At 44.5% G+C, this 27,023-nt stretch overlaps 1 protein-coding gene across 5 annotated transcripts in view; it reads left to right on the top strand.

Annotated features, from left to right (window-relative positions):
* Positions 1 to 352: 352 nt before the first annotated feature.
* KIAA1328 (KIAA1328 ortholog) overlaps positions 353 to 27,023 on the top strand; it is a 198,921-nt gene continuing 172,250 nt past the window's right edge. The window contains exons 1-5 of one of the 5 annotated variants that reach the window (XM_035100607.2): positions 353 to 426; positions 4,748 to 4,783; positions 6,745 to 6,884; positions 17,185 to 17,279; positions 26,896 to 27,011. In XM_035100607.2, the coding sequence (XP_034956498.2) occupies positions 369 to 426; positions 4,748 to 4,783; positions 6,745 to 6,884; positions 17,185 to 17,279; positions 26,896 to 27,011 (445 nt within the window). In that variant the 5' untranslated portion in view covers positions 353 to 368. Of the gene's footprint in view, positions 427 to 2,338; positions 2,486 to 2,546; positions 4,784 to 5,828; positions 5,927 to 6,744; positions 6,885 to 17,184; positions 17,280 to 26,895; positions 27,012 to 27,023 lie in introns of those variants that run through there. The other 4 variants (XM_060280391.1, XM_035100611.2, XM_035100609.2 and 1 more) reach the window with 4 other exon arrangements.

The raw sequence follows: 27,023 nt of genomic DNA, 5'->3' as shown, positions 1-27,023 counted from the left end.
CAGCACCAGGTTAACGTATTTTGCCTCTTCTCGCATCCCGTAGCTCAGACGCCGCGCCGCGGTGCTTTTTGGGAAACACAGTACTCCGTTTCATTCAGTGCCTTTCGACGGCCGTTCTGTAGGGGGGGAGGACTGGAGAGCAGGTACTACGACTCCCAAAAGGCAATGGGACAGCCGGCTCCACCTCCTCCTCCTCCCTTTCTCCCCCCGCCCGTTCCCAGTCCTCCCCATTGGCCGGCTCCTGCGACAACGCGACACTAGCGCCGTATCTGGGCAAAGCCCGGGCCCCGTCAGCCAATGGGAGGTCAGGGTTGGACGCGGGGGGCGTGGCAGGGCGGAGGGACGCTGGGAGTGGCGGTTGTTTCAAGATGGCGGATGTGGCCGCGGGGCCGGGGCCGGAAGCAGCCGCTCGTTGGAGTAAGGACCGTATCCTTCCCTCAGGAGGGGCTCGCGTGGGGGCGGGGGCGTGGCGGCAGGAAAAGGATAAGCGGTGGGGGGGGGGATAATTTGACGGCGCGCCGAAGAAAAAAGATGGCAAAGGCTGACGTGTTTCCTGAGCATGTGCAGAGAGTCGCCTCGGTTCCCTCAGAAAACAAGTCCCGCTCGCTCCGTGGGCTTTGTTCCCGAGTGCAGAGCCAGGCCAGGGGGTTACGGTGGAAGCCCCCACTCCCAGGGCGGGCTGACCTTGGCCCCGCCAGCCTTTTTCTCTCGCCCCTCGCCCTACCCTGCAGGGTTGTTGTGAGGGCCAGGGGAGCGTCGCTTGAGGCGCCCTGGACTCCGCAGGGAAAGAGCGGGTTGGAAATATTGCTGCTTCGTGGTCTAGTTAGTACAAATGCTAGTCTGTTAAATTCCCCATCGCTCCTTCGAAGTCTCCATTCAGTGCACAGCGCAGCAACCCAAATAGTGGCGCTGAACGGAGACTTGAACTCGGGGCTTCCCGGCTTTCCCCGTCAACTCTGAGCTGCTGCAGCTGATTCCAGGTTTTGTTTGTGGTTCCCTTTGGTGGAAGTTTTGGTAACTTTGGTGGCTGCCGTCACGGGGAAGCCGGCCCTGGTGGTGGGGAGTAGCATATTGCATGGCCCTTGAGGTGTCCTACCGTGTTTCTCCTAAAATAAGACACGTCTTATATTTATTTTTCTGCCAAAAAAACACAACATGGCTTATTTTCAGGGGATGTCTTTTTTTAAAAAGCTACTACCCTGGGAGGCTCGGCCCGCTGCTGCCGCAGCCGACATCCTCCCAGGCGGAACGCTCCGCAGCGCTTTGCCCCACAGCGAGCCCTTCAAGGCGCCGCCACCGCCGTTGGCCACCAGGTGCTGCTGCGGATGCGACGTCGGCTCCTCCTTCCGCTGGCCGCCGCTCATTGTCCTTTTCGGCCGCCGCCGCCTCCCTCCCTCCCCGCCGGGCCGCTGCTGGGTCGGGGCTCGAGCGGGAGCCGGCAAAGACAGCAGCGCGCGCTGTCTTTGCCGGCTCCCGCTCGAGCTCCAACCCAGCAGCGGCCCGGCGGGGAGGGAGGGAGGCGGCGGCGGCGCGCCTGTCTTTGCCGGCTCCCGCTCGAGCTCCAACCCAGCAGCGGCCCGGCGGGGAGGGAGGGAGGCGGCAGCGGAAGAGGATAATGAGCGGTGGCCGGTGGAAGGAGGAGCCGACGTCGCATCCGCAGCAGCACCTGGTGGCCAGCGGCGGCGGCGGCGCCTTGAAGGGCTCGCTGTGGGGCAAAGCGCTGCGGAGCGACTCAGCGAGACCCAGCGGGACCCGGGAGAGACAATACCCCAACACGTCTTATTTTTCGGGGATGTCTTTTTTTTTTCCTTTCGAAAATCGTGCCATGGCTTATTTTAGAGGCACGTCTTATTTTAGGAGAAACACGGTATTTGTGATCTCGTCTGCCTCCATAGCCGCTCCCCTTCACCAAGAAACCCCATATCTCGTGACCCTGCAAAACAGACCCAGAGCCTATTTGTCACTCCCTCCTAGCGTCCAATCATAGAATCATAGAGTTGGAAGAGACCACAAGGGCCATCCAGTCCAACCCCCTGCCAAGCAGGAAACACCATCAAAGCATTCTTGACATATGCCTGTCAAGCCTCTGCTTAAAGACCTCCAAAGAAGGAGACTCCACCACATTCCTTGGTAGCAAATTCCACTGCCGAACAGCTCTTACTGTCAGGAAGTTATTCCTAATGTTTAGGTGGAATCTTCTTTCTTGAAGTTTGAATCCATTGCTCCGTGTCCGCTTCTCTGGAGCAGCAGAAAACAACCTTTCTCCCTCCTCTATATGACATCCTTTTATATATTTGAACATGGCTATCATATCACCCCTTAACCTTCTCTTCTCCAGGCTAAACATACCCAGCTCCCTAAGCCGTTCCTCATTAGGCATCATTTCCGGGCCTTTGACCATTTTGGTTGCCCTCTTCTGGACACGTTCAAGCTTGTCAGTATCCTTCTGGAACTGTGGTGCCCAGAACTGGACACAGTACTCCAGGTGAGGTCTGACCAGAGCAGAATACAGTGGTACTATTACTTCCCTTGATCTAGATGCTATACTCCTATTGATGCAGCCCAGAATTGCATTGGCTTTTTAAGCTGCTGCATCACACTGCTGACTCATGTCAAGTTTGTGGTCTACCAAGACTCCTAGATCCTTTTCACATGTACTGCTCTCAAGCCAGGTGTCTTTTGATCCTTGACACCAGAATTAGGCGTCCCACTCACAGCAGAAAAGCCTGAGGGTCACCAAATTGTCATACTTCTGTATAGAGCTAGAAATGGAGGCTCAGACCTCCAGGCTCCCAGAGGTAAAGTTAGCTGGATCTTGGAGACCTTGTATCACAGTTCTACAAAAGATGGCCACCCTGCACTAGTTAGCTCAGTTGGTTAGAGCGTGGTGCTGATAATGCCAAGCTTGCAGGTTTGATCCTCATAAGGTCCACCTTCATTTTCCTGCATTTCAGAGGGCTGGGCTAGATGACCCTTGGGATGTTATGATTCTAACATCTTCAAGGCTCTAAGGGGAGCACACATCTTGCATCTGCAGCTTAAAAGAGCTGGATGAGCATCTTTCGATAACTCCATGTGGTCATATTCTGGGTGCATATAACTGTTGCTGAAAATGAGACCTCTAATCTGCCCTGGTGAATGAGAGTAAGTGGGCCCCAGAAGCTAAAATCTACAGTAGTGTATTTCAAAATTTAATTTTAAACATATTGGCAGAAGATAAGTGAATGGATTTTAATTCATGAACAATGTGAGGGTAAAGATATCAAGGAGAGATCAACAGCATATTGTATATAAATGAATCACGAGGAAGGGAGTTGTGTACTGCGTAAGGAACAGTATATGCAAGTAATAGCATAAACATGTGCTATTTTGTTTTCCATGTAATCATTATCTGCATATACTGTTCCTTTCTCTCATTATTCACATATACTGTCCTCTTCCCCAAGATTCATTTATATATAATCTGTTGTTGATTTCTGTTTGGTATTATTATGCTCACATCTTTTATGAACTAACTTGCATACATAGGTCTTTGGCTGATGTATTTACACTAAATCTTTCCAAATGGATTTTAGTCTCTATTTGGTTGGCCCTGTCTGGCCTACTGGGGCAGAGTAAGATCCTTTCAGCATCTAGAAGAGATGATGTGTGGAGAACAACTTCTTGGCTGTAACTTGCTGCCAATACTGTGCAATGGGCTATTACTCACTTAATTGAATCTACCATGAGTTGATAGATGACTGCTAAAGATATGCAGTCTGATGGTATTCTGGATTGTACAGCAGGGAAGGGTCCCCAGGTTATGGTCTTGAGCAGGGGTCAGCAAGGTTTATCTTGCCTGGACTGGATTGGTCCAGCAGAGATCCCTCCGTGGGCTGGATTGTGTGCGCCTGTGAGTGTGCACGCCTGTGATTTCCGGCACGTGCGCAGACACGGTTTCCAGTTTAGCGCAGTGCGTGAGTGGGTGGCTTGGTTTAGGGGCGGCTCATGGGCCGGTCAAACCACCTCCATGGGCCGCTTCTGGCCCATGGGCCTTAGGTTGCCGACCCCTAGTCTTGAGGGTGCAGTTTACCCAGATTTCTCTGCTGATCCCCCAAATACCAGTACCTGCTTGTAAGAGGCCCAGATAGCTTTTTAAAAAATGTGTGAGTGTAAAGCTTAGTCTCTCTGTGTCCATAATCAGAGTCTGAGGAGCATGCATTGAGTATATAGCCTCCAGGAGTTGCTTTTATAATCAAGGCTAATACAAATAAATGTGGCTCATTATCTCTGTGATTGAGCTAGTTACAGGGTTAATAAAAGACAACCTTTTAAATGAGGTCTGTTTAAGAGTAATAACAAAGTGGGTTTACAGAAATGTATGCTTTGGTAGTCTCCTGGTCAGTGTTCTGCTGCTTCTGAACTTTCTATTTTGATGCAGGAGATTTTTCAGACTACAGTGGTACCTTGGTTTGCAAACAGTCTGGTTTGCATACATTTTGGATTACATACACGTCAAACCCGGAAGTGCGTGTCCCGGTTTGTGAACTTTTTTTGGATTACAACCCATTTTTTGGGATTACGAACATTTTTTGGGGGGAGGTTCCATTGGCGAAAGCGTGCCTTGGGTTACAACCTGTTTTGGTTTACTAATGGACCTTCGGAACAGATTATGCTTGTAAACCAAGGTACCACTGTATGATATTTTCAGAATGTAGAATGGAACAAACCTTTTGCCCTTGCTTTCCTTGAATGAAATTGCATTCAGTTTCTGATGAAGAGCAGCCACCTGTCTATGTCCCAGGTATGATCTTTGAATGGTTGCCAAATTTAACTTGACTTGTTGGGATATTAGGCCAGGACCTGATTCAGATTTGCTCTGTGCATATGGCACATGCACCCTTGTCTGTGACTTTGGCGCAATGGGTTATAAAATGAGATTGGGGGTCTGTTTGTAACTTTGGGCTAGAAGTAAAAGAGGGCTAGAAGTAAAAGAGTTCAAATGATAACTTAGGGATACAACCTTTTCAGGTCCTTTAGGGGGGCTGGAAAAATCATGGTGTGCTTTTAGGCACCATCATCTCATTTTCACAGGTTGGCAGCCAGCTTTTAGGTACTCCTCCTAGAGCTAGAGAAATGGCTTAAAGCTGTCATATAGCAACATTTGATCTCTAGCTGCTCATATTTACATGTTTATTTGCTTACACTTAACCTTTTCTTCCATCATGGAGCCCAAGGTAGCATACATGTACATGCGGTTCTCAGGCAGTCTCCCACCCAGTACTAATCAGACCTAGACCTGCTCAGCTTCCCAAAGGTTGTGGCTTCATGTTCCTTCTGGCCCTGCCCTGGGAGTATATAGATCAAACAGTGAATAATTTCATTGTACGCTCTGACTTCCTGACAAATTAAATCTGGGCTTTGAGTTTCATTTGCCTGCCTAGCAAACTCCCAGTTGGCCCTTCCTTACTCAGAGGTATCAGAGAAGGTTAGACAGAGTTTTGTTTTGACCTGCTTTTGACCTGCTTTTATATTATTGACTGTTTTTACTGGAAGAAGAAGAAAATTCTCTGGATAATTTCAACAACTTAGCCCAGCTGACAGCAAGTCCAACATGCTTTCTGCTCCCATGATAAAATAAAAAATTCCTTCAGTAGCACCTTAAAGACCAACTAAGTTTATATTTTGGTATGAGCTTTCGTGTGCATGCACACGAAAGCTCATACCAAAATATAAACTTAGTTGGTCTTTAAGGTGCTACTGAAGGAATTTTTTATTTTGCTTCGACTCAGACCAACACGGCTACCTACCTGTAACTGCTCCCATGATATTTATTTATATATTGTCAGCTCTAGAAACGGTTCCTGTTTGTGTGAAAATGTGTTCTCTGCATTGACCCTTAGAAGTTGAAGTTAATGCCATGTCAAGAAACGTATGTCTCTTGAAGGTAGATGCATTTTTTATGCCTTAATTTTCTCCATGTTTCATTTACAAGAAGTTCTCTTCTGCAGGCAGATGATTCAATAGATCAGCCCTGGTTGATCAGCTTGCAGTCTCTTTGTATCGTGCTAATTGCTGCCACCCACCCACTTCTTGGGTGCTGGCTGGGCCCTTCAAAGCCAGAGAGAAGGTTGGCTATGCCAAAGCAGCCACCCCATATTGATATGTAGTGAATTACATACTATAGGATGTTCCAGCCCCTCTCTGGTCCTCCTCTCTGGTCCTCTCCCTGGCCTTTGGTTCTGTGTTATGATTGTCAACTTCAGGATTGTAAAAGAAATGGTAGGGAAAAGGATAAGCTAGTTGCTCATGGAATTATAAAACTTTATTAAGTACCTCCAAAGCCATTAAAAATCTGTTTGGTATACAAAATAATTGAGCTTATTCTTGTTGAGCTTATTCTTATAAAAATGATGAGAATATTCAGGCGGCTGATGTGATAACTGGGGTCTATAAAAAGACGATTAGTCTTTGGTTTATGGTGTAACCATGCAGGACTCTTTGAACCAAGCATTTGGCCCCTATCTCCTGACGGGAAGAGTAAGTCCAAGGTGCAGGGTTCTTGGTGTTGGGCAGGGTTATTCTTGGGCCTTCTCAAGTCTGGGCTGGTTTGTTTTTGTTCATAAGAGTTTTTCCTTGGGCTGGGCTGCTGCTTTTTTTGGGCTGCTGTTTTCATTTCCTCTTTTTTGTGGGAAGCTTCAGTGTGGGAGGCGCTTTGTAAGAACAAGTTGGAAGTTTTCCTGATCTTGTCTCTTCAATCTCTAGGAATTTCCACAGAGAGGAATTTTAGAGCAAGACACCTGCTGAAAGGTCAGAAAGCGGAAGTGAAGGCAAAGGTGCCTGCAGCTGCTGCCGCCCCCCCAATGGATGCCTGGAAAAGCGCAAGCCAAGTGCCTGGGCAGCAGGTCAGTACGGAGAAGGGCAAATGAAACCAGAACTCTTGAGGCTGCAATCTGTGGCAGAGTTAACCTGGAAGTCCGTTCAACTCAGCAGGACTGAGTAAACCTGTGAAGGATGACAATGTGAAGTTTACTTACTGTTTTATTTATTTATGACATTTATATCCTGCCTTTCTACCAAGGTATCTAGGGCAGTTTACAGTGTCAAAATACTAAAACAAATGAGATATAATGTAAACGTGGTCTCGGATAGTGGCAGTAATGGCAGTCCAATTGGATGCAGACTTTTGATATAGACTTTTTGTGCCTCCCTTGCTCTCTTCTTGTTCTCACACAGCTGAAAAGTGGCTGTTTGTATCTGGCTTAGAAGGCTTTCCACCCTTCTTTTTTGGTGCAATCATTGTGGCAAAGATAAAGTAATTGTGCAGGCCTTGAGAAATCTCTCAAGCAAGCAGGACCAGTTCCTATCACAGTGCCTAAGGATTAAAAGCTTCTTTTAGGGAGTCAAAACTCTGGATACACCTCCATCATTGCCTGTTCTTGCAGCTGTGTATAGTGTTGTGACAGATGAGCTGCCTTTCAGCATGAACAGGCAGCTGCAAGGGATTTGTCAAAAAGAGGCACGTCCTCCTGCTCCTCCTATTTGGGACTGGAAGGGAACCCGGGGGGGGGGGTTAGATTGGCTGGCGAGGTGCCCCAGTGGTTCTCCTTGAAGATTTGCTGCCTCCTCCCAGCAGGTCTCTCTTCTGTTTGGGGCAAAGAAAAGCTTCTGCAGTGATCAGCCCCCACATTCTCTGTTGAGAAGCTTCCCTTTATTGGGCCAGACATTGGTTCACCCCCACCCCCCAATAAAAAAAAAATCCTTCCAGTAGCACCTTAGAGACCAACTAAGTTTGTCATTGGTATGAGCTTTTGTGTGCATGCACACTTCTTCAGATACACTGAAACAGAAGTCACCAGACCCTTATATATAGTGAGAGGGTGGGGAGGGGTATGTACTCAGAAGGGTGGTGGGAATGGGTGATTGACTGATAGGTGTGGTAAACCTGTTGACGACTGTTCACCAAGTCTGCTATCTTCCACTGACTGTGGCTCTCTAGGGCAGTGGTTTTGAAACCTTTTTCTCTGGCCAACACTTTCAGTGTTTGTGTGTGTTTTGCTAATAAGAAATGGTTTGGAAAACAAAAAGAAACAAGTATCAGTGCTGGATTCATAACATAGAACACAACTACTTTGGATTAAGCTCAGACCACATAAAAACACCGGTCTTGAAAGACCTACGTACATTGGCTCCCAGTACGTATCCGAGCACAATTCAAAGTGTTGGTGCTGACCTTTAAAGCCCTAAACTGCCTCGGCCCAGTATACCTGAAGGAGCGTCTCCACCCCCATCATTCTGCCTGGACACTGAGGTCCAGTGCCAAGGGCCTTCTGGCAGTTCTGTCACAGTGAGAAGTGAGGATACAGGGAACCAGGCAGAGGACTTTCTCGGTAGCGGCGCCCGCACTGTGGAACGCCCTCCCATCAGATGTCAAAGAAATAAACAACTATCTGATGTTTAGAAGACATCTAAGAAGGCAGCCCTGTTTAGGGAAGTTATTAATGACTGATGTTTTAATGTACTTTTAATCTTTTGTTGGAATCCGCCACAGTGGCTGGGGAAACCCAGCCAGATGGGCGAGGTATAAATAAATTATTGTTATTATTATTATTAGCCTCGACCCTTCTCTGTGCCAACCTTGTGCTATACCCACTGAGTTACCATCCCTCTAGCAGAATGTTCTTGCAAAGAGCAGTCCAGGTTATCAGAACTGCCTTCCCCTTGTGGGCAGAACCATGGCTGTGTGAGAGATTGAGGTGGAGAGTTAAAGACCGTACCCCAAGACAGCAGCAGTTTATTTCTGCAGCGTGAGCAGTGCTCCTTTCGAATACATTACAGTGTCACTAAAGTGGAAGATGTAAACTTCAGTTGTATAGGACCTGCTGTAAAAGTGCATCCTTACGCTGTCTTTATTGAATTTATAGCTATGACTAATGGGCCTTTGTCTAAAGAAGCAATAGTGGGTTATAAAACAACAAAGCAGAGATAACAGAAAGAGAATATTACATGTTAGCTCATCCCCTCCATATAATGATGAGAATAATAATATATATTAGTTTAAAAATCTGGAGCAAGTAAACCAATTAGTCCTCTAGTTCTTTTCCCTGAGGCCAATCTGTCTTGCAGGGCAAATTGGAAAGTGTGAAAGCCCTTGTTTCCAAAGAGGAACTGTTGCCCAATTGCTGCCCAGCTGGGCTGGTGTAGTTGAGTCATGAATCAAGATGTGATTTGATTGGGTGGTGTAAATGAAAACTACAGCACTATTTCAGAAAAGAACTGATATCTCAATTTATTTTTATTGTTTTGTTTCCCACCCTATCCCACCAAAGGGTTGAGGGTGAGCAGCAGGTATTTCATCTGAAACATGTCTCTCTAAAGGGCTCATGCTTAAAACGGAAGAGATAAAACAGCCTGGGAAGCAAGTCTAAGGCATCTAGGCTAGGGGCTGGAGGTGCTGTAGGGGTCAATCCCAGCTTTCTTCCTTTCTTCCTTTCTTCCTTTCTTCCTTTCTTCCTTTCTTTCTTTCTTTCTTTCTTTCTTTCTTTCTTTCTTTCTTTCTTTCTTTCTTTCTTTCTTTCTTTCTTTCTTTCTTTCTTTCTTTCTTTCATGTGTTTATTGCCCAATAGAAAACAAACATTTCTGGATATTTAGAAAACTGCAGATGATTAAAAGACTTTCAGGTACATAGACTCATAGGATTGTAGAGTTGGAAGTGACCGCAAGGGTCATCCAATTCTGGAGTCTCTTGCCCAGTGTGAGGCTCCAACTCACAGCCATGAGGTGAAGTGTCTCCTGCTCTACCTACTGAGTTCAACAATGTTCCTCCAAAAATAAACTCAGAAACAGCAGTAAGCATTACAATCCCATTTCATCCAGTTCCTAGGAGAAGGAGGTACATCTGGGGTCACCAGTTGTGGTTCTTGTGGCATTCACGGAATCCCCTCCCCATTAGCCTGGTGCTGAAAGGTGGTTAATGTTGTCACCAGGCAGACCTTCCTGGAGAGTAAGGGCAGGAACTTTGGGTGAATTGTTTTTTGCCTGTATCTTCTCCGTTCTCGTGCGGGATTCTTTCTGAGAGTTTATTGCATAAGCTCAGAAGTGAAAGAAGGGGCATTTCTGCCTGAATCTTGAGGATCTTGGTGGCTTGGTAAATCCTTCTTGGTTTATCATGCTGCTTCAGCTGCCAGATTCCACCTCAAAGGCCAAGGTGAAGAGGAAGCCATGCTGTTTACTGTGCTGTTGTCTGCACAAAATACCAGCAAACTCCAGAACATAGAGAAGACGACCGTGCTAACCTTGCTTTGGTCAAAGCAGAATGACCTACTGGCATGGTTGAGATTGCATAAACAAGCAGTTGGTAGCCTCAGGCTTACACCCTCCTCCCCTCATGGCAATGCCATGCCTCTCATTCTGCTCTGTATGTCCTTTAGCAAAGCTCTCTCTGTGGCTTAAAGAGCTGCCAGCCATTTCTGGCTTGGCTCAGCCACCCTTCTGCTCTGTGTGCTGCTCCTATATTGGAGTAATGCATCACTTACACCACAACAACATACAGTGCAGAGCTGTGCGTGTAATATTGCACACCTTACAACAACCCTGTATGTATTAGTCCCTATATTGTGAATGGAGTGCGGTTCGAGACGTGGGTTTTGAAGGTTGCCAACTGAATTTGTGGCTGAGATGAGATTTGGTTCTCCCCTGGATCTGTGCGATGGGTGTGTTACTGACTTATCTCTTCAGACGATCTCCTTATTCCATGCTATATCTCCTCCTTATTCCATGCTATATCTCCTCCTTATTCCATGCTATATCTCCTCCTTATTCCATGCTATATCTCCTCCTTATTCCATGCTATATCTCCTCCTTATTCCATGCTATATCTCCTCCTTATTCCATGCTATATCTCCTCCTTATTCCATGCTATATCTCCTCCTTATTCCATGCTATATCTCCTCCTTATTCCATGCTATATCTCCTCCTTGTTGTTGTTGTTTAGTCGTTTAGTCGTGTCCGACTCTTCGTGACCCCATGGACCATAGCACGCCAGGCACTCCTGTCTTGCACTGCCTCCCGCAGTTTGGTCAAACTCATGTTCGTAGCTTCGAGAACACTGTCCAACCATCTTGTCCTCTGTCGTCCCCTTCTCCTAGTGCCCTCAATCTTTCCCAACATCAGGGTCTTTTCCAAGGATTCTTCTCTTCTCATGAGGTGGCCAAAGTATTGGAGCCTCAGCTTCACGATCTGTCCTTCCAGGGAGCACTCAGGGCTGATTTCCTTAAGAATAGATAGGTTTGATCTTCTAGCAGTCCATGGGACTCTCAAGAGTCTCCTCCAGCACCATAATTCAAAAGCATCAATTCTTCGACGATCAGCCTTCTTTATGGTCCAGCTCTCACTTCCATACATCACTACTGGGAAAACCATAGCTTTAACTATACGGACCTTTGTCGGCAAAGTGATGTCTCTGCTTTTTAAGATGCTGTCTAGGTTTGTCATTGCTTTTCTCCCAAGAAGCAGGCGTCTTTTAATTTCGTGACTGCTGTCACCATCTGCAGTGATCAAGGAGCCCAAGAAAGTAAAATCTCTCACTGCCTCCATTTCTTCCCCTTCTATTTGCCAGGAGGTGATGGGACCAGTGGCCATGATCTTGGTTTTTTTGATGTTGAGCTTCAGACCATATTTTGCGCTCTCCTCTTTCACCCTCATTAAAAGGTTCTTTAATTCCTCCTCGCTTTCTGCCATCAAGGTTGTGTCATCTGCATATCTGAGGTTGTTGATATTTCTTCCGGCAATCTTAATTCCGGCTTGGGATTCATCTAGTCCAGCCTTTCGCATGATGAATTCTGCATATAAGTTAAATAAGCAGGGAGACAATATACAACCTTGTCGTACTCCTTTCCCAATTTTGAACCAATCAGTTGTTCCATATCCAGTTCTAACTGTAGCTTCTTGTCCCACATAGAGATTTCTCAGGAGACAGATGAGGTGATCAGGCACTCCCATTTCTTTAAGAACTTGCCATAGTTTGCTGTGGTCGACACAGTCAAAGGCTTTGGCATAGTCAATGAAGCAGAAGTAGACGTTTTTCTGGAACTCTCTAGCTTTCTCCATAATCCAGCGCATGTTTGCTATTTGGTCTCTGGTTCCTCTGCCCTTTCGAAATCCAGCTTGCACTTCTGGGAGTTCTCGGTCCACATACTGCCTAAGCCTGCCTTGTAGAATTTTAAGCATAACCTTGCTAGCGTGTGAAATGAGCGCAATTGTGCGGTAGTTGGAGCATTCTTTGGCACTGCCCTTCTTTGGAATTGGGATGTAGACTGATCTTCTCCAATCCTCTGGCCATTGCTGAGTTTTCCAAACTTGCTGGCATATTGGGTGTAGCACCTTAACAGCATCATCTTTTAAAATTTTAAATAGTTCAGCTGGAATATCATCACTTCCACTGGCCTTGTTATTAGCAATGCTTTCTAAGGCCCATTTGACTTCACTCTCCAAGATGTCTGGCTCAAGGTCAGCAACCACACTACCTGGGGTGTATGAGACCTCCATATCTTTCTGGTATAATTCCTCTGTGTATTCTTGCCACCTCTTCTTGATGTCTTCTGCTTCTGTTAGGTCCTTACCACTTTTGTCCTTGATTATGGTAATCTTTGTACGAAATGTTCCTTTCATATCTCCAATTTTCTTGAACAGATCTCTGGTTTTCCCCATTCTATTGTTTTCCTCTATTTCTTTGCATTGCTCATTTAAGAAGACCCTCTTGTCTCTCCTTGCTGTTTTTTGGAAATCTGCATTCAGTTTCCTGTATCTTTCCCTATCTTCCTTGCATTTTGCTTGCCTCCTCTCCTCCGCTATTTGTAAGGCCTCGTTGGATAGCCATTTTGCTTTCTTGCATTTCCTTTTCCTTGGGATGGTTTTCGTTGCTGCCTCCTGTATAATGTTACGAGCCTCCATCCATAGTTCTTCAGGCACTCTGTCCACCAAATCTAAATCCTTAAACCTGTTCCTCACTTCCACTGTGTATTCATAAGGGATTTGATTCAGATTGTATCTTACTGGCCCAGTGGTTTTTCCTACTTTCTTCAGTTTAAGCTGGAATTTTGCTATAAGAAGCTGATGATCTGAGTTACAGTCAGCTCCAGGTCTTGTTTTTGCTGACTGTATAGAGCTTCTCCATCTTTGGCTGCAGAGAATATAATCAATCTGATTTCGATGCTGCCCATTTGGTGATATCCATGTGTAGAGTCGTCTCTTGTGTTGTTGGAAGAGAGTGTTTGTGATGACCAGCTTGTTCTCTTGACAGAACTCTATTAGCCTTTGCCCTGCTTCATTTTGAACTCCAAGGCCAAACTTGCCAGTTGTTCCTTTTATCTCTTGATTCCCTACTTTAGCATTCCAATCCCCTGTAATGAGAAGAACATCCTTCTTTGGTGTCATTTCTAGAAGTTGTTGTAGGTCTTCATAGAATTGGTCAATTTCACTTTCTTCAGCACCGGTAGTTGGTGCATAAACTTGGATTACTGTGATGTTAAAAGGTCTGTCTTGGATTCGTATCGAGATCATTCTGTCATTTTTGAGATTGCATCCCATTACAGCTTTTGCCACTCTTTTGTTGACTATGAGGGCCACTCCATTTCTGCTACAGGATTCTTGCCCACAGTAGTAGATATGATAGTCACCCGAACTGAATTCGCCCATTCCCTTCCATTTTAGTTCACTGATGCCCAGGATGTCGATATTTATTCTTGTCATCTCATTTTTGACCACATCCAGCTTACCTCCACTCATGGTTCTTACATTCCAGGTTCCTATGCAATATTTTTCTTTACAGCATCGGACTTTCCTTTCGCTTCCAGGCATATCCGCAACTGAGCGTCCTTTCGGCTTTGGCCCAGCCGCTTCATCAGCTCTGAATCTACTTGTACTTGTCCTCCGCTCTTCCTCAGTAGCATGTTGGACGCCTTCCGACCTGAGGGGCTCCTCAGGTCGGAAGGCGTCCATCTCCTCCTTATTCCATGCTATATCTCCTCCTTATTCCATGCTATATCTCCACCATTTCGCCCCTGCTTAGCTGTTCGGTTGCTGCCACCGGCTTTAAGGGAGTGCCCTCCCTTCTCCCACGGCTTGTTAGGCTTAAATGTGTTCTCTCAATGTGTCTTTTTTCTTTTCTTTAAAAGCATCACTTCCTCTTGATACCTAGGCAGATAATCTGCCAGTCATATATTTCATGCTGGTGAATTACTGAATATCGTTGGGAGTGCAGTGCTCCCCACAGTGTTTTGGGACAGTCCTGTTCTGCAAACTAGGCTTTCCTTCATGTTTTTCATGATTTTGAAAAAGCAGCTCCTTTAAAAGGCCTATGCACAGTGTCCACCAAGGATATGTGTTGCATAAATTATTTGATTCAGGGTACCTGCAATGGGTGCTTCTCTCAAACGTAACGGGAGAGCAACTCTCTGTTGTGAATGTAGGGAGGGAGCCATTGCCTTTGGAACTAGTCTTCCTTTTTTGAGAAGTGCGGAGAAAGTTTTCGCAGATGAAACCTGCAGCTGTTAACTTGAAGTGCTTTGAGTGAAAAGCTTGTTTAAATTAAACACAAATCAAAAGGTTTGAATGAAGCTCTTTTAATGCCTGGGGTTGTGAGAAACATCACTCAGTACAGGTTGATCGCTGCTATCCATTTCAAAGAGGGCTTAAAATAATAATTTTATTAGCTTTTGAAGACTTCTTTGAAAGGTGTAGCTGAACCCAGAAGGGCATGTTTTCTTGGTAATGTCTAGCCACAACTCCCACTCATGCTCTTGAAGAGGCATCGCATAGAAGAGATACAAACCCTTTGTTCATTCTTTGTGATCTGTGCCACAGGCCTCTGTTGGCAAGAAATGGGAAGCTCCTCAGAGGGGGGAAAAAGCATTGTGTTGTTAGCCTTTGGTCAATTTAAAGTGGTACCTAAGGGGATGGAGACATCCATGTGCTCAAAGACTCGAAAGGTGAAAGGGTTCGGTTCTAAAATCACTGGACTGCCTTGTATTTGACGACCTGCCTAGTAGCCACAGGCAACCAGGAATTTCATGCAGGTGACTGAGCAGCCAGCTCACTTGATTTCTTGGCTATCTGTAAAGGAAGAGTAGTGCTATCAAATCCACAGTCAGCACAAAAACACAGTGGACTATCAGAGTGTCTCTCCTCCACCATCCGTCATGGAAGAAGGTACTTTTTTATTGTGTTTCCATGCTGACTTTGGAGGAGGGGGCAGAACAAATATTGCAGGCTAGTAACTTTTTTATTTACTTGTAAGGCTGATTGAAGAAGTACCCTTCTCCCCTTTGTGTACAAAATGAATGCAGCAGGATGAAGGAGAACTTCTGCTGCTGCAACCTTGTTGAGCTCTTCTTGTCCTGGCAAGAGTGCAGCTATGGGACTGGGACCCTGTGCTGTAGGATCACGATATACAGTGGTGCCTCGCTTAACGAATGCCCTGCTTAACGAAATTTCCCATAGGAATGCATTGAAATTCAATTAATGTGTTCCTATGGGGGAAAAAATAAAAAGAATTCAATGCATTCCTATGGGATTCGCTAGACGAATTTTTCGTTATAAGAAAAGACCCGTGGAACGAATTAAATTCATCTAGCGAGGCACCACTGTACTAGTTATTAGAGGGTTGTTTAGGGAAGCTTTTAATGTTTAACAGACCATTGTATTTTAATATTTTGTTGGAAGCAAAGTGGCTAGGGAAACCCAGCCAGATGGTCAGGGTATAAATAATAAATTATTATTATTATTAAGTTGTTGTTATGTCACTGGAGAAAAGGATGGTTGTTTTTAACCCTTGCACAAAGCAGAGGCACAAATGCCTAGATAAGGGCTGGGATCTAAGGAATACCCATGCTTATATGCATGTCTGTATTGTGTATGTGTGTGTTTGTGTTGGAACAGTTTTTAAAATTTAAGCTCCGTTGAGTTTGCTCCAGCAGGCTAGTGGTAGCGGCAGCAGCTGGTGTGATTGTGCGAGGTGTAGCAGGTTGTACATTGGGACCTTCTCTACAAAGATCCTTTCCCAACTTCTAAACCGCCATTTTGTTCAAGGATTAGTCATTAATTACTCTCGGATTTCATCTCTGTATAGTCCAGTAATTTATAGTTCATTCTCAGTATTTTTGTTCTGCTGCTGTGTTATTCACTGTGGAGAAAGGTGCTATTACATAACTGAAATTGAGAATATAATGGAAGGCTCCCAACTCAGCTCTCCGAAGGTGCACATTGTATTAGCTGTGAAAATTCAAGACTGAGCTGTTACATGCATGCAGAGAGCTGAAGCGAACTGTGCATTTATGTAGCATGAAATGCCCTCTGGCGGACAAGGAGTGCAAAGTTAGCTAGTTCTTACAGTAAGGGAAGATGGCCAAAGCACTGGTAGTGACATTTTCATTGCTGTAGTAACCTGAGGTTTTCAGTTTCCTTTGGTCCCTGCACAGTAGCAAAGTGGGGTTGATATGGCAGGCACATTAGTTCTATTGGCCGTTAAGGTTTTGGAGCTCCTTTTAAGTCTTCGAGCAGCATCAGCTTTGACTGAGCCGTGGAATGCATGTTGAATTGTGAACTGCACCGGATTGATAGTGAACCAAATGCCAAATTCTGAAATAACCACAGAGGAAACAAATTCAGGCATTTTAAATCTTGAATAGCATTTATTGAAATGATAAACAATTCGCCCCTACTATTATGACTTTCATTTAACAAGGTTGCCTTTAACATTCACACATCATATTGTATTGATAGTTATACTGTATGATATATTCATGGGTTGACTTTTGTACACTTTTCTCAATAGCACCTTGGGCAGAGCAATCTTTTTCTCCTGAAACAACTGCATTGTCAACCAATTAATAAATAAAATCATTAATAAGGATTACAGAATGGGCAAATTGGCTGCACTCTCCTTCCCCCGCCCCCTTTCAAACTTCTCCCTCCAGCTGGAGCTTATCTTTAGAAGCACAATTTAATGGCGAATCCTCCAGCACACAATTTTGGAAATTATCCTACTGGTTGATTTTTTATTGTTTAAAAACTTGTGTTCTCTTCAGTTCTTAATTCATCTGGGGCTGAATATGCAGCCTCTGGTGCTTGAAATACTTTTATTGTAGATTCAGAAACACTTCTTCCATGTTAATGATTGCTTTTTAAAATGCTGATTTTAATTTTCAGGTCCCTGACAAAGGAGGAATGAAGAGTGCTTCTCTAAAGGATTTATGTCCTGAAGACAAGAGGCGCATAGCAAACTTAATTAAGGAGCTTGCAAGGTGAGGATAAACTGTCTGATAATGCATTAGGTTTAGGATGAGACTCTCTTTCCAATTACTGTTATGAAATTTAAGCGTTCATGTTTATTAAAAGCATATTACCACTCCTTGCTGGCACAGGTATGATCAAGTAGGGCATGGAGCAGTTGTCTGCCTCTGTTGCAAGAGACTGCTGCCGTTTAGGGAAGGTCTTCAAAGGGTTTCCTCCAAAAGTTGTCCTCGTTGTGTCATGGATGGCCTGAACAATTGTGCCCTGTCTCACTTTGCTGCTCCCCCCCAAGCACCTACAAGTTCTTGCTTTGGACTCTGATGTGCTAACATGGGGCCTGATAGACATGTGTGTTTGGAGGCTTTGTGTGAAACCAGCACCCATGTGGTCCTGAGAGCACAATCTCTCCCAAAGGATCTTTAGCGGGAGTCACAGAGTGCTGTCCTTAATGCGTGTATCTGAACCCTCTCAAACGACAAAGGTGGGTCCACATGGAAATAATATAAAAAAATAGGAATTTATTAGAAAGGTAGTTTTAACAACAAAGAGCAGCAGCATACACTCACAATTCTAGGCACATATAAAAGCAATATTCTAATTTTCTAAAATAAGCGTTCTAAATAAGGGTCCAAATTAAACGGGGGAAGTTAATTAGAAAGATAGTCACAAGTTAGTTCTTGGCACCTGCTGGAGTGCTCCTGAAACTGTGAGTATGCACACCTGTGAATGTGCAGGTGACCTGACCTGAGGTTGCCTGACTCATCCTGGAAGTGCCATTGCTCTGTCTAGTTTGTATTTTCAGTTCTACAGGATTCCTAGTTGGTTGAAGGAACGTGGCACCAGAATCTTAAAGCGGAGGCTTCAGGATTTCCAATCCTGGCGCCCTTTTGCTTACTAATTATCCCATTGCCATTGTTGCAACCTAGCTTCCTGAGGAGGAGTGAATTGTTATGTATCTTCCTGACCAAGCTGGCAAGAAGTTCAGGGATAGAGACATCAGTTACTCGGCTGATCAGTTTCTCATTTCCTATAGCCACCCACTTCAGCCAAACCTGTCTTTGGTTCACTCCTGAACACAAATTGGGGCAACAGCAGAAGCCTTGTTGCTGCTGTTTGTGTGGCTGTGACTTGCACTGCTCCTTTCCAGATGCCTAGTACTGGCTTTGCAGGAGCACTCTAGATAGTCTCTGCTTTCTGCCCTCTGAGCTATGGTAAAAGGCTGGAACATGTGCTGCTGGAATTGATTGAAGGATTAAACAAGGTGGGCTGTGTGTTGGCTGTCTAGTGTCTGGAAGCAGTGCTAATAAGCCTTGCACATGCTTTTCTAGCTCCCTGCTCCTCAGCCAATCCCATTGTCTACTTTAATTAAACACCATTCATCATTTTCCTAGTTTAAGCTCAACCTGCACCAGTTCTTCTGAGGCCTTGAAGCTGGAGTCAGTTGGGGATAGCATGTATTGTTATCCAAATTTGCCATTTTATATAGCATCATCCTACAGTTCGTATGTTCTGTTAACTTTGGTTGTAACCAGAGATAGAGAAGAAGTTTCTTGTTGAAAAGCTTTAACCTCCTTTGAGTCATTATGAGGTTCTTGTTCTTCCCATGAGTCTGTGATCACTGCTCTCCTATTAATGTAAGAATGGAAAACAAGGAAAACAAGGTTTGCATGTGTTTGCATATTTGTTTGTGTTCCCTACTGTACAGCTTGTGGGCAGAATGTGATATTTGGGTACTGAAAATGAACTGGGTGAAGTTATGGGAAAGGAGATTATAATTACTTATTTCTACCCCTGCGTTTTTGAGCATTCCCTCACAAGGTGGGTTATGATAAAAATTGCTAAGCGAAACAGTTGAACATACAGTAATATGAGGCTATGTCTGTTGGTCACCTAATAGTCATGATGAGAACCAAGTCATGCTGGGAACAATGGGGGAATTGTATTTTCATTGCCCTCTATCTTTGTATTTTTGGGGATAATTGGCTGGTAGCTATCACAGACTGAGATCTAGCCTGGTTGGACCTGAGACCTAGCCGAGTTTGGCATATCTTATCTTTTTATCTCCAGCAGAATGAACCACAGGGAGCAACCACTAAGAGTTGACCCACTTCAATCCTTCACTGTTTGTCCTTGAGATGATGTCCTTGTCAGATGCTTTCATTTGCAATAAACCATATTTTGTCCAGTAGTGAACTCTGAAAACCAACTGTGGCAAAACATGTGTTGTGCATACTGTAGTTTGTTTACAGGATATCAGACCTGGTCCTGCAAGCTTTCTGATTTTGTTCCTTAGTGTGAAGAAGGGTTGCCAGAATGCATGCAAGTCAGCTGCTTGTTCACGAAATGGCAAACCATGGTTTGTTATGTCAGAACTGGGCAGAGGGTCCAAGATGGTTGTGGTTAAGTTGTAAAAGATCATAAGTGTAATCATTAGAATTTATGTTGGTGTTAAATTGATTTCAAACTGGGCTATTTTTTGAAGAGATGCTAAGGATTTTTTTAATCCTCATTTCAATAAATATATATGCTTTCCCCCTTGTTTTCTAAGGAAAGCATTGGTTTTTTTTATCTCTTCTGTATACATACATCAACTCATTTAAGAACAATACTATTTTTAAGTCTTGGATGCTCTGAGTCCCCCCCCCCCCCCCGGGCCAGCTTGATAATTCTACCTTCCATTTCTTGGAAGAAAAAATAGAAAGTTGCAGCAACATTAATTCTGAAAAGTAAAATGAGCGTAACACTCTCTTATACTTGGTTTTCCTTTTATTTTTAAACCTAATCATATTTTAATGGATATAATTAAAAAGACCTCTTCACCGTAATGAGGGAGTTAAGCTTTAGTTTCTTTCACCTCCACTCTTTTAATGCTTGCCATAATTTCTTTCTCTCTTTGGAAAAGATGGAAGGGTTCTTTCCCCCCATTACTATTAACCAGCACTGGTGTAATTCCTAGTAACAAAACAGAGTAGGCATACTCCTTTTTTCTGTTTTGATCCGTGCATTGTAGATTGACAGCCATACTCTGATTTCTTAGACTAATGCTTTGATCAGCAGGAGTTATTTTACACCTTGGTTCTTTGCTCGATTTGTTTGTTGCTTTTCCTTTTATCTTGCCCTATATTGCCAAAGGCAGTCCCAGGGCAGGGGACATTAAAACTGAAACAACACATTATAAATAGCAGGCAAGAAAGATCAAACCATGCCAGAATAACAAAATGGACTAATATCCACTAATCAGTCAGGCACCAATGAAAACTGATATGTGTTGGTGTCAGCTGTTACTCAGAAGGGAAGCAACTGCACAATTGGGGCGCCACCACCAAAAAGGCTCTTCCCCTGTGTTGCTGCATAGCAAATTTCAGCAACAGAGCCTACCCAGAAGATACAAATGCACAGGAGACAACACTTATTGAGGTATCCAGGTCCCAAGTTGTCATTGAGCTTTATAAGTCATCTTAAGCACCTTGAATTTGGTCCTGTAATATTTTGGCAGCCAGTGCAATTCTTTCAAGATTGATGCTCCTGGTAGACTGTCCTGTATTAACAGTCTACCTGCCTCATTTCCATACAGATAACCAAATAATCCTTCTCTAATGTCGCCAGTGGTGTTTAAGAAAAGAACCTGCTTGCCTTGCTGTGTCAAATTGAAGGTCTGTCTAGTCTGAATTATAGAATGGAAGAGCTGGAAGGGACATTGAGGGTCATCTAGTCCAACCCCCTGCAATGCAGAAATCTCAACTAAAGCATCCATGACAAGTGGCAATCCAACCTCTGCTGAAAAACCTCCGAGGAAGGAGAGCCCACCACTTTTTGTGGGAGCCTGCTCCACTGTCGAAGAGTAACAAATGCAAAAAACACTTGATCAGACAAGTTAGAATATTTTAAAAGAAATAAGTGAAAATAAATGTGTGGGTAAAGGTAAAGGGACCCCTGACCATTAGGTCCAGTCGTGACCGAATCGGGTTGCATCGCTTATCTCGCATTATTGGCCGAGGGAGCCGGTGTACAGCTTCCAGGTCATGTAGCTAGCATGACAAAGCCGCTTTTGGTGAACCAGAGCAGCACATGGAAACGCCGTTTACCTTCCCGCCGGAGCGGTACCTATTTATCTACTTGCACTGTGTGCTTTCGAACTGCTAGGAGGGCAGGAGCTGGGACCAAACAACAGGAGCTCACCCCGCCACAGGGATTAGAACCACCGACCTTCTGATCAGCAGGCCCTAGGTTCTGTGGTTTAACCCACAGCGCCACCTGCGTTGTGTGGGTAGACATCATAAAATTTGTTATTTCAATGGCTTATAAATAAACTCCCTTTCTAGATTTGCATATGTATTGAGTTTCCTTAGGTCTTCGGTAGTACATGGGCTTGGGTAAAATGAATACAACCCAAAGACAACCATACCAGTCTGAATTAGGAGTTCTTACCCAGCAGCTTAGTGTGACTGTTGTTTTCTTCTCGTTCCTATAACACGGCGTCCACTTTGCAGAGTAAGCAGGCCAGTTGTGTATTGTTCACCTTGTACACTTGCTGGCCTATGCAGAAGCTCCTGTGTGGAGCTGCATTTTATTCATTCATTTATTAATTTAGGAGGGTTTATTTATACGTTGCCTACTAACCGAAGTGCTCAAGGTGGCTTACAATATATTTTTAAACACAATAAAATAAACAGTGATACAAAAGTCACCAGCAGGGCAAAGGTATGCATAAGTTTTCCCTTCTTGTTCTCCAATAATAATAATAATAATAATAATAATAATAATAATAATAATAATAATAATTGTCTGAAATGGATTAATCCACTTTCCATTACTTTCAGTGGGAAAGTTTGCTTCAGGTTAAGTACAGACTTCCAGAACCAATTGTGTACTTAAACCGAGGTACCACTGTATTAAGCCTGCACCCTGATAAGAAACGCAGGGGTCTCAATGTTGAAACATAATGTCTCCTCTATGACGCCTTTCATCTCATTGTGCAAAGCTTTTACCAGCTTTTGTTTTGCCAGGTATCGCTTTTTCTTAGTAGGAGACCTTTCCTGTTACTCCTTCAAATCCTTAATTAAGAGAATTCTGCTTTCTTGTGTTTGGAGGTAGCTCACTGTTAATGAGTGGAAATGAGCCTCTTCTCACATCTGCTCTTGTTTTGGACTTGCTAAATGATGAGGGAACCCGTTGTCTAGGGACTTGCGTTTGAAAAATAAGTTTTGCCACAGGCGAAAGACAGGCAGAACTGTTTCTCTGTAACCAAGGCCTTTGGCTGATTAACCAACCTGTCCTTTTAAATGTGTTTGTAGGAGGGTTGTTGGTTTGTTTTTGTCTTTTCTGTTATGCATTTTGTTTTCTCATTTCACATTTTTATGTTGTAAACCGCCTTGTGATGAAGGGAAATATACAAATTCAATGAATGAATGAATGAATAAATAAATAAATAAATAAATAAATACACAAAGAGATGGGCAAATTACTTTGACACTAAGCCACATTTTCTATGTTTTTGCTCAGGGAGGGGGTTGTGGCAGTGGTATTTTTCTTCTGAATACTAGCTGGTGGATAATAGCAGCAGGGGTGTGTAAAGTGGTACCTTGGTTTAAGTACACAGTTGGTTCCGGAAGTCTGTACTTAACCTAAAGCGTACTAAGTATGCTTCAGGTTAAGTACAGACTTCCGGAATCAATTGTGTACTTAAACCGAGGTACCACTGTATTTGCATTTATAGCTTACTCTTCCCCAAATGGTTCCAGGGTGGGCTGGGTGTTCATCAGTATGCGGATGATACTCAGCTCTACCTCTCTTTCAAATCAGAACCAGTGAAGGCGGTGAAAGTCCTGTGTGAGTGCCTGGAGGCGGTTGGAGGATGGATGGCGGTTAATGGATTGAGGTTGAATCCTGGCAAGACAGAAGTACTGTTTGTGGAGGACTCCCTGGTCCTGAATGGGGTAACTGTGCCCCTGAAGGACCAGGTACGCAGCCTGGGAGTCATTTTGGACTCACAGCTGTCCATGGAGGCACAGGTTAATTCTGTGTCCAGGGCAGCTGTCTGTCAGCTCCATCTGGTACGCAGGCTGAGACCCTACCTGCTTGCGGACTGCCTAGCCAGAGTGGTGCATATTCTAGTTATCTCTTGCTTGGACTACTGCAATGGGCTCTACGTGGGGCTACCTTTGAAGGTGACCTGGAAACTACAATTAATCCAGAATGCGGCAGCTAGACTGGTGACTGGGAGCGGCCGCCGAGACCACATGACACCGGTCCTGAAAGACCTACATTGGCTCCCAGTACGTTTCCGAGCACAATTCAAAGTGTTGGTGCTGACCTTTAAAGCCCTAAACGGCCTCGGTCCTGTATACCTGAAGGAGCGTCTCCACCTCCATCGCTCTGCCCGGACACTGAGGTCCAGCGCCGAGGGTCTTCTGGTGGTTCCCTCGCTGCGAGAAGCCAAGTTACAGGGAACCAGGCAGAGGGCCTTCTCGGTAGCAGCACCCGCCCTGTGGAACGCCCTTCCATCAGATGTCAAGGAAATAAGCAGCTATCCTAATTTTAAAAGATATCTGAAGGCAGCCCTGTTTAGGGAAGCTTTTAATATTTAATGCTGTATTGATATTCAATTGTGAGGTGCCCAGAGTGGCTGGGGAGACTCGGCCAGATGGGTGGGGGTATAAATAATAAATTATTATAAATTATTATTACAAAAATTTACCATTTAAAACAATTACAGTGCACAGTTGAAATAATAAAATGAAAACCACTAGTTTCTCAAAGGATAACACAAGTATGTTACATCAAGCTTGTGCTCTTGTCATGCTATAGCAAGTAACATGTAGAACAATATGTTTTGGGGAGAGGAATCGGAAGTGGAAGTGCAGCAAGTGAGCCAAAGTTTTTGTTTAGCTTCCAGTGATTTTCTTCCTGACAGACCCAGAAATCATTTATGGCATTTCCGCCATGAGGCATAGAGCACTAAAGTACACAGTAATCTCTAGCAGGTCTTGAATAGGCCTTGACATAAATCTGACATAATCTGACAAAGCATGTGTATCCATTTTCTCTGCTGTCTTTTTGGTCACCTGTGAGTAATTGTATCTTCTAAGGCTTATCTTCTTTGCAAGGTCTCCCCCCCCCCAAACGCACACACTCACTCTGTGATGCTGCTCCCCCCCCATTTGGAGGAACACTTTCTCCAGTTGTGCAAATGAGTTAGAGTTGTAGCAGCACACACTGGTATAGTACTAGATGGGGTCACGAAGAGTCAGACACGACTAAACGACTAAACAACAACAACAACAACAGATGCTTAGGAGGCAGATGTTAGTAGTGGAAGCCAAGGCTGTGCTTTATATACAGACACCTGTTGGTATCTGGCTTTGAGGCTCATAACAGTTCATGAAAAAGACACATATTTGTTCTCTTGCTTATTTTATATCACATTCCTTTGTTTGTAAGTCTGATCGCCAACATGGCTTTTCATGGGGATTTTTATTTCATACACAGAACAACCTCCCACCCTTCCCCAATAACATCAGCTTAAATCTTTGACAGCACATTATCAACACATGGCTTTTTAAAAAAAGCTGAGATCACAAAATAAAGCAGCACCGGTTCCGGTTTCCGCCTGCAGGAATGGCGGACCTGTTTTCCATCTCTCTGACCTTCGTGAGGAATTTGGCGGTTGCTAGGGGAGTAAATGGCAACCCCCTACCCTCTCCGGGGGTTACGGAGAGGGGCCGCTGGGCCGCGATGCCCCCAGACCCACTCCGACTGTTTTTGGAGTGGGGGGAGCTTGGGCTGAGCACTTACGAGGGCCAGGACTCCCGGACGCTAATCTGCATGGCGGGGATTTCCATGGTTAAAGAAGATAATTAGGCTTAAATCTATGGACATACTTCAGAAGGAGGGGAAGAAGCGCTGTTTACTGCTGAGAAATTTATGCTGCTGAAAGGAGAGGAGTCAAAGATTGTACTGCATCTGGAAGAAGGATTGATGGGGACGGAGCGATAAGGGAAGCGAGTTTTTATTTTTTATTTTTCCTTCATATTGTTGCCTCGTACCTTCCCGGACGCGATGTCCTGGCTTGTTTGGAGTGAAAGAGAAGCAAAAGACTGTGTGAGTTGAACTTTATAACTGTTGTTACTGAGCATATTTTTTTAAAGATGTGGAGTTGCCGATGAGAAAAGCCTCCCCCTAGTTGGGCGGAAGGAGTTCTGGACGCGCTCGGAGGATTTATGAGTTGTGACGCACTTTAAATTGGAGCAGCGACCTGAAGCTAAGTTCAGCTATAGGGCAAGGAGATCCATTAATTTACCAAGAGTTTATGGTTTGATGTTTGGGTCTCCTGCCTGAAAAGGCTGTAAATTCTATAATGATCGTGAATCTTCGTGGCTGTGAGAGAAAGCGAAAGTGATTTGAGCTTTTTGAGATGGCGCTGCTTCGGGCTGCTTCGACGCAACAAGGAGCTCCATTAAGAAGATTTATGGGGAGGCTGGACTGATTAACTCACACAGGAGAAAGAACATCTGTGAAACTTTGTTTGATATTTACTCAGCGGCTGGGAAACAATCGGATGAAAGTGGAAAACATCTATGTGACTGTAAGGGGAAGATCTGGATTATTATGAATTTGGAGGACGATTTGAACTTTAGAAAAAAGACGGCAGTGGACAGTTGCGAGGAATTCCCAATTTCTTGAAGCATGGGAACCCAAATAAAAAATTCTTTAGATGATTTGGCATAACATTCGGTTTGATTGATATATATATGTGTATAATTTGAAATATTGAATGTGATATAATTGGTTTTAATTGGAAAATTAATAAAAATATTTAAAAAAAATAAAAAAAAATAAAGCAGCACCATAGTTATGATCCTTAAGGACACAATCCTCTGGTCCCCGGGGGAGAGAGTCAGGGACCAGCAGAGTCTGCAGGGATCCCCTCTCTGCAGGTGAGGGAGGAAATGGAGAGGGAGATCTGCAGACAGAGCAGGAGGTCCACCCTTGGGCCATGCATGGGGCCACCTTTGCCTAGAACTTCCTCCATGATTTGTAACATGGACCAGCCTTCACCAGCCTGGTGCTCACCAGGTATTTTACGCTGCGACTCATAGTCATAGTCCAAAACAACTGGAGGGCACCAGGTTGGTGGAGGCTGGCGTAGAGAGAGTATTTTATGAGGTGGGGAACTTTCAGACATTTGATTCTCCACCTGCAGTTGGAAATGATACGCTCCAACAGCAGATAAGACCCTGAAACTTTTGCTCCTCAGTCAAAGCAAGTCCCATCTCTGCCAGTGGGCTCAGTGTTTGGCCTTGGTCAAGTCCCTTTCTCAGCCTTCGTTCCCCGTTGGTAAAACAGCAATAATAATGACTCACTTTGTATGGCGGCTGGTGAGATTGAAAGCAATAAAAGGAATCGGCTGCTCTGCTGATGACAGGGGCTATGTAAATGAGCAGAAGCAGCAGTAGTAAATCTATCCACACATTTCTCCCTCCCCTCCCGATGTTTCGGGATGAGATTGGGGTGGGTGGGGGAAGAAGTTGTCCCGATGCCTAAGGCTGGCCCTGATCAGAAGCTTTCCCTGCTTGTGTTCATGCATAATATTTGTCTGATAGCGTGTGTGTTCTTTCGTTCTTTCAGGGTGAGTGAGGAAAAAGAGGTGACAGAGGAGCGCCTGAAAGCTGAGCAGGAGTCGTTTGAGAAGAAGATCAGACAACTTGAGGAACAGAATGAACTCATCATCAAAGAAAGGGAAGATATCCTTTTTT

The sequence above is a fragment of the Zootoca vivipara genome, chromosome 11, assembly GCF_963506605.1.
Source record: "Zootoca vivipara chromosome 11, rZooViv1.1, whole genome shotgun sequence".
Taxonomy (NCBI): Eukaryota; Metazoa; Chordata; class Lepidosauria; order Squamata; family Lacertidae; genus Zootoca; species Zootoca vivipara.
This window is presented reverse-complemented; position numbering and strand designations above follow the sequence as displayed.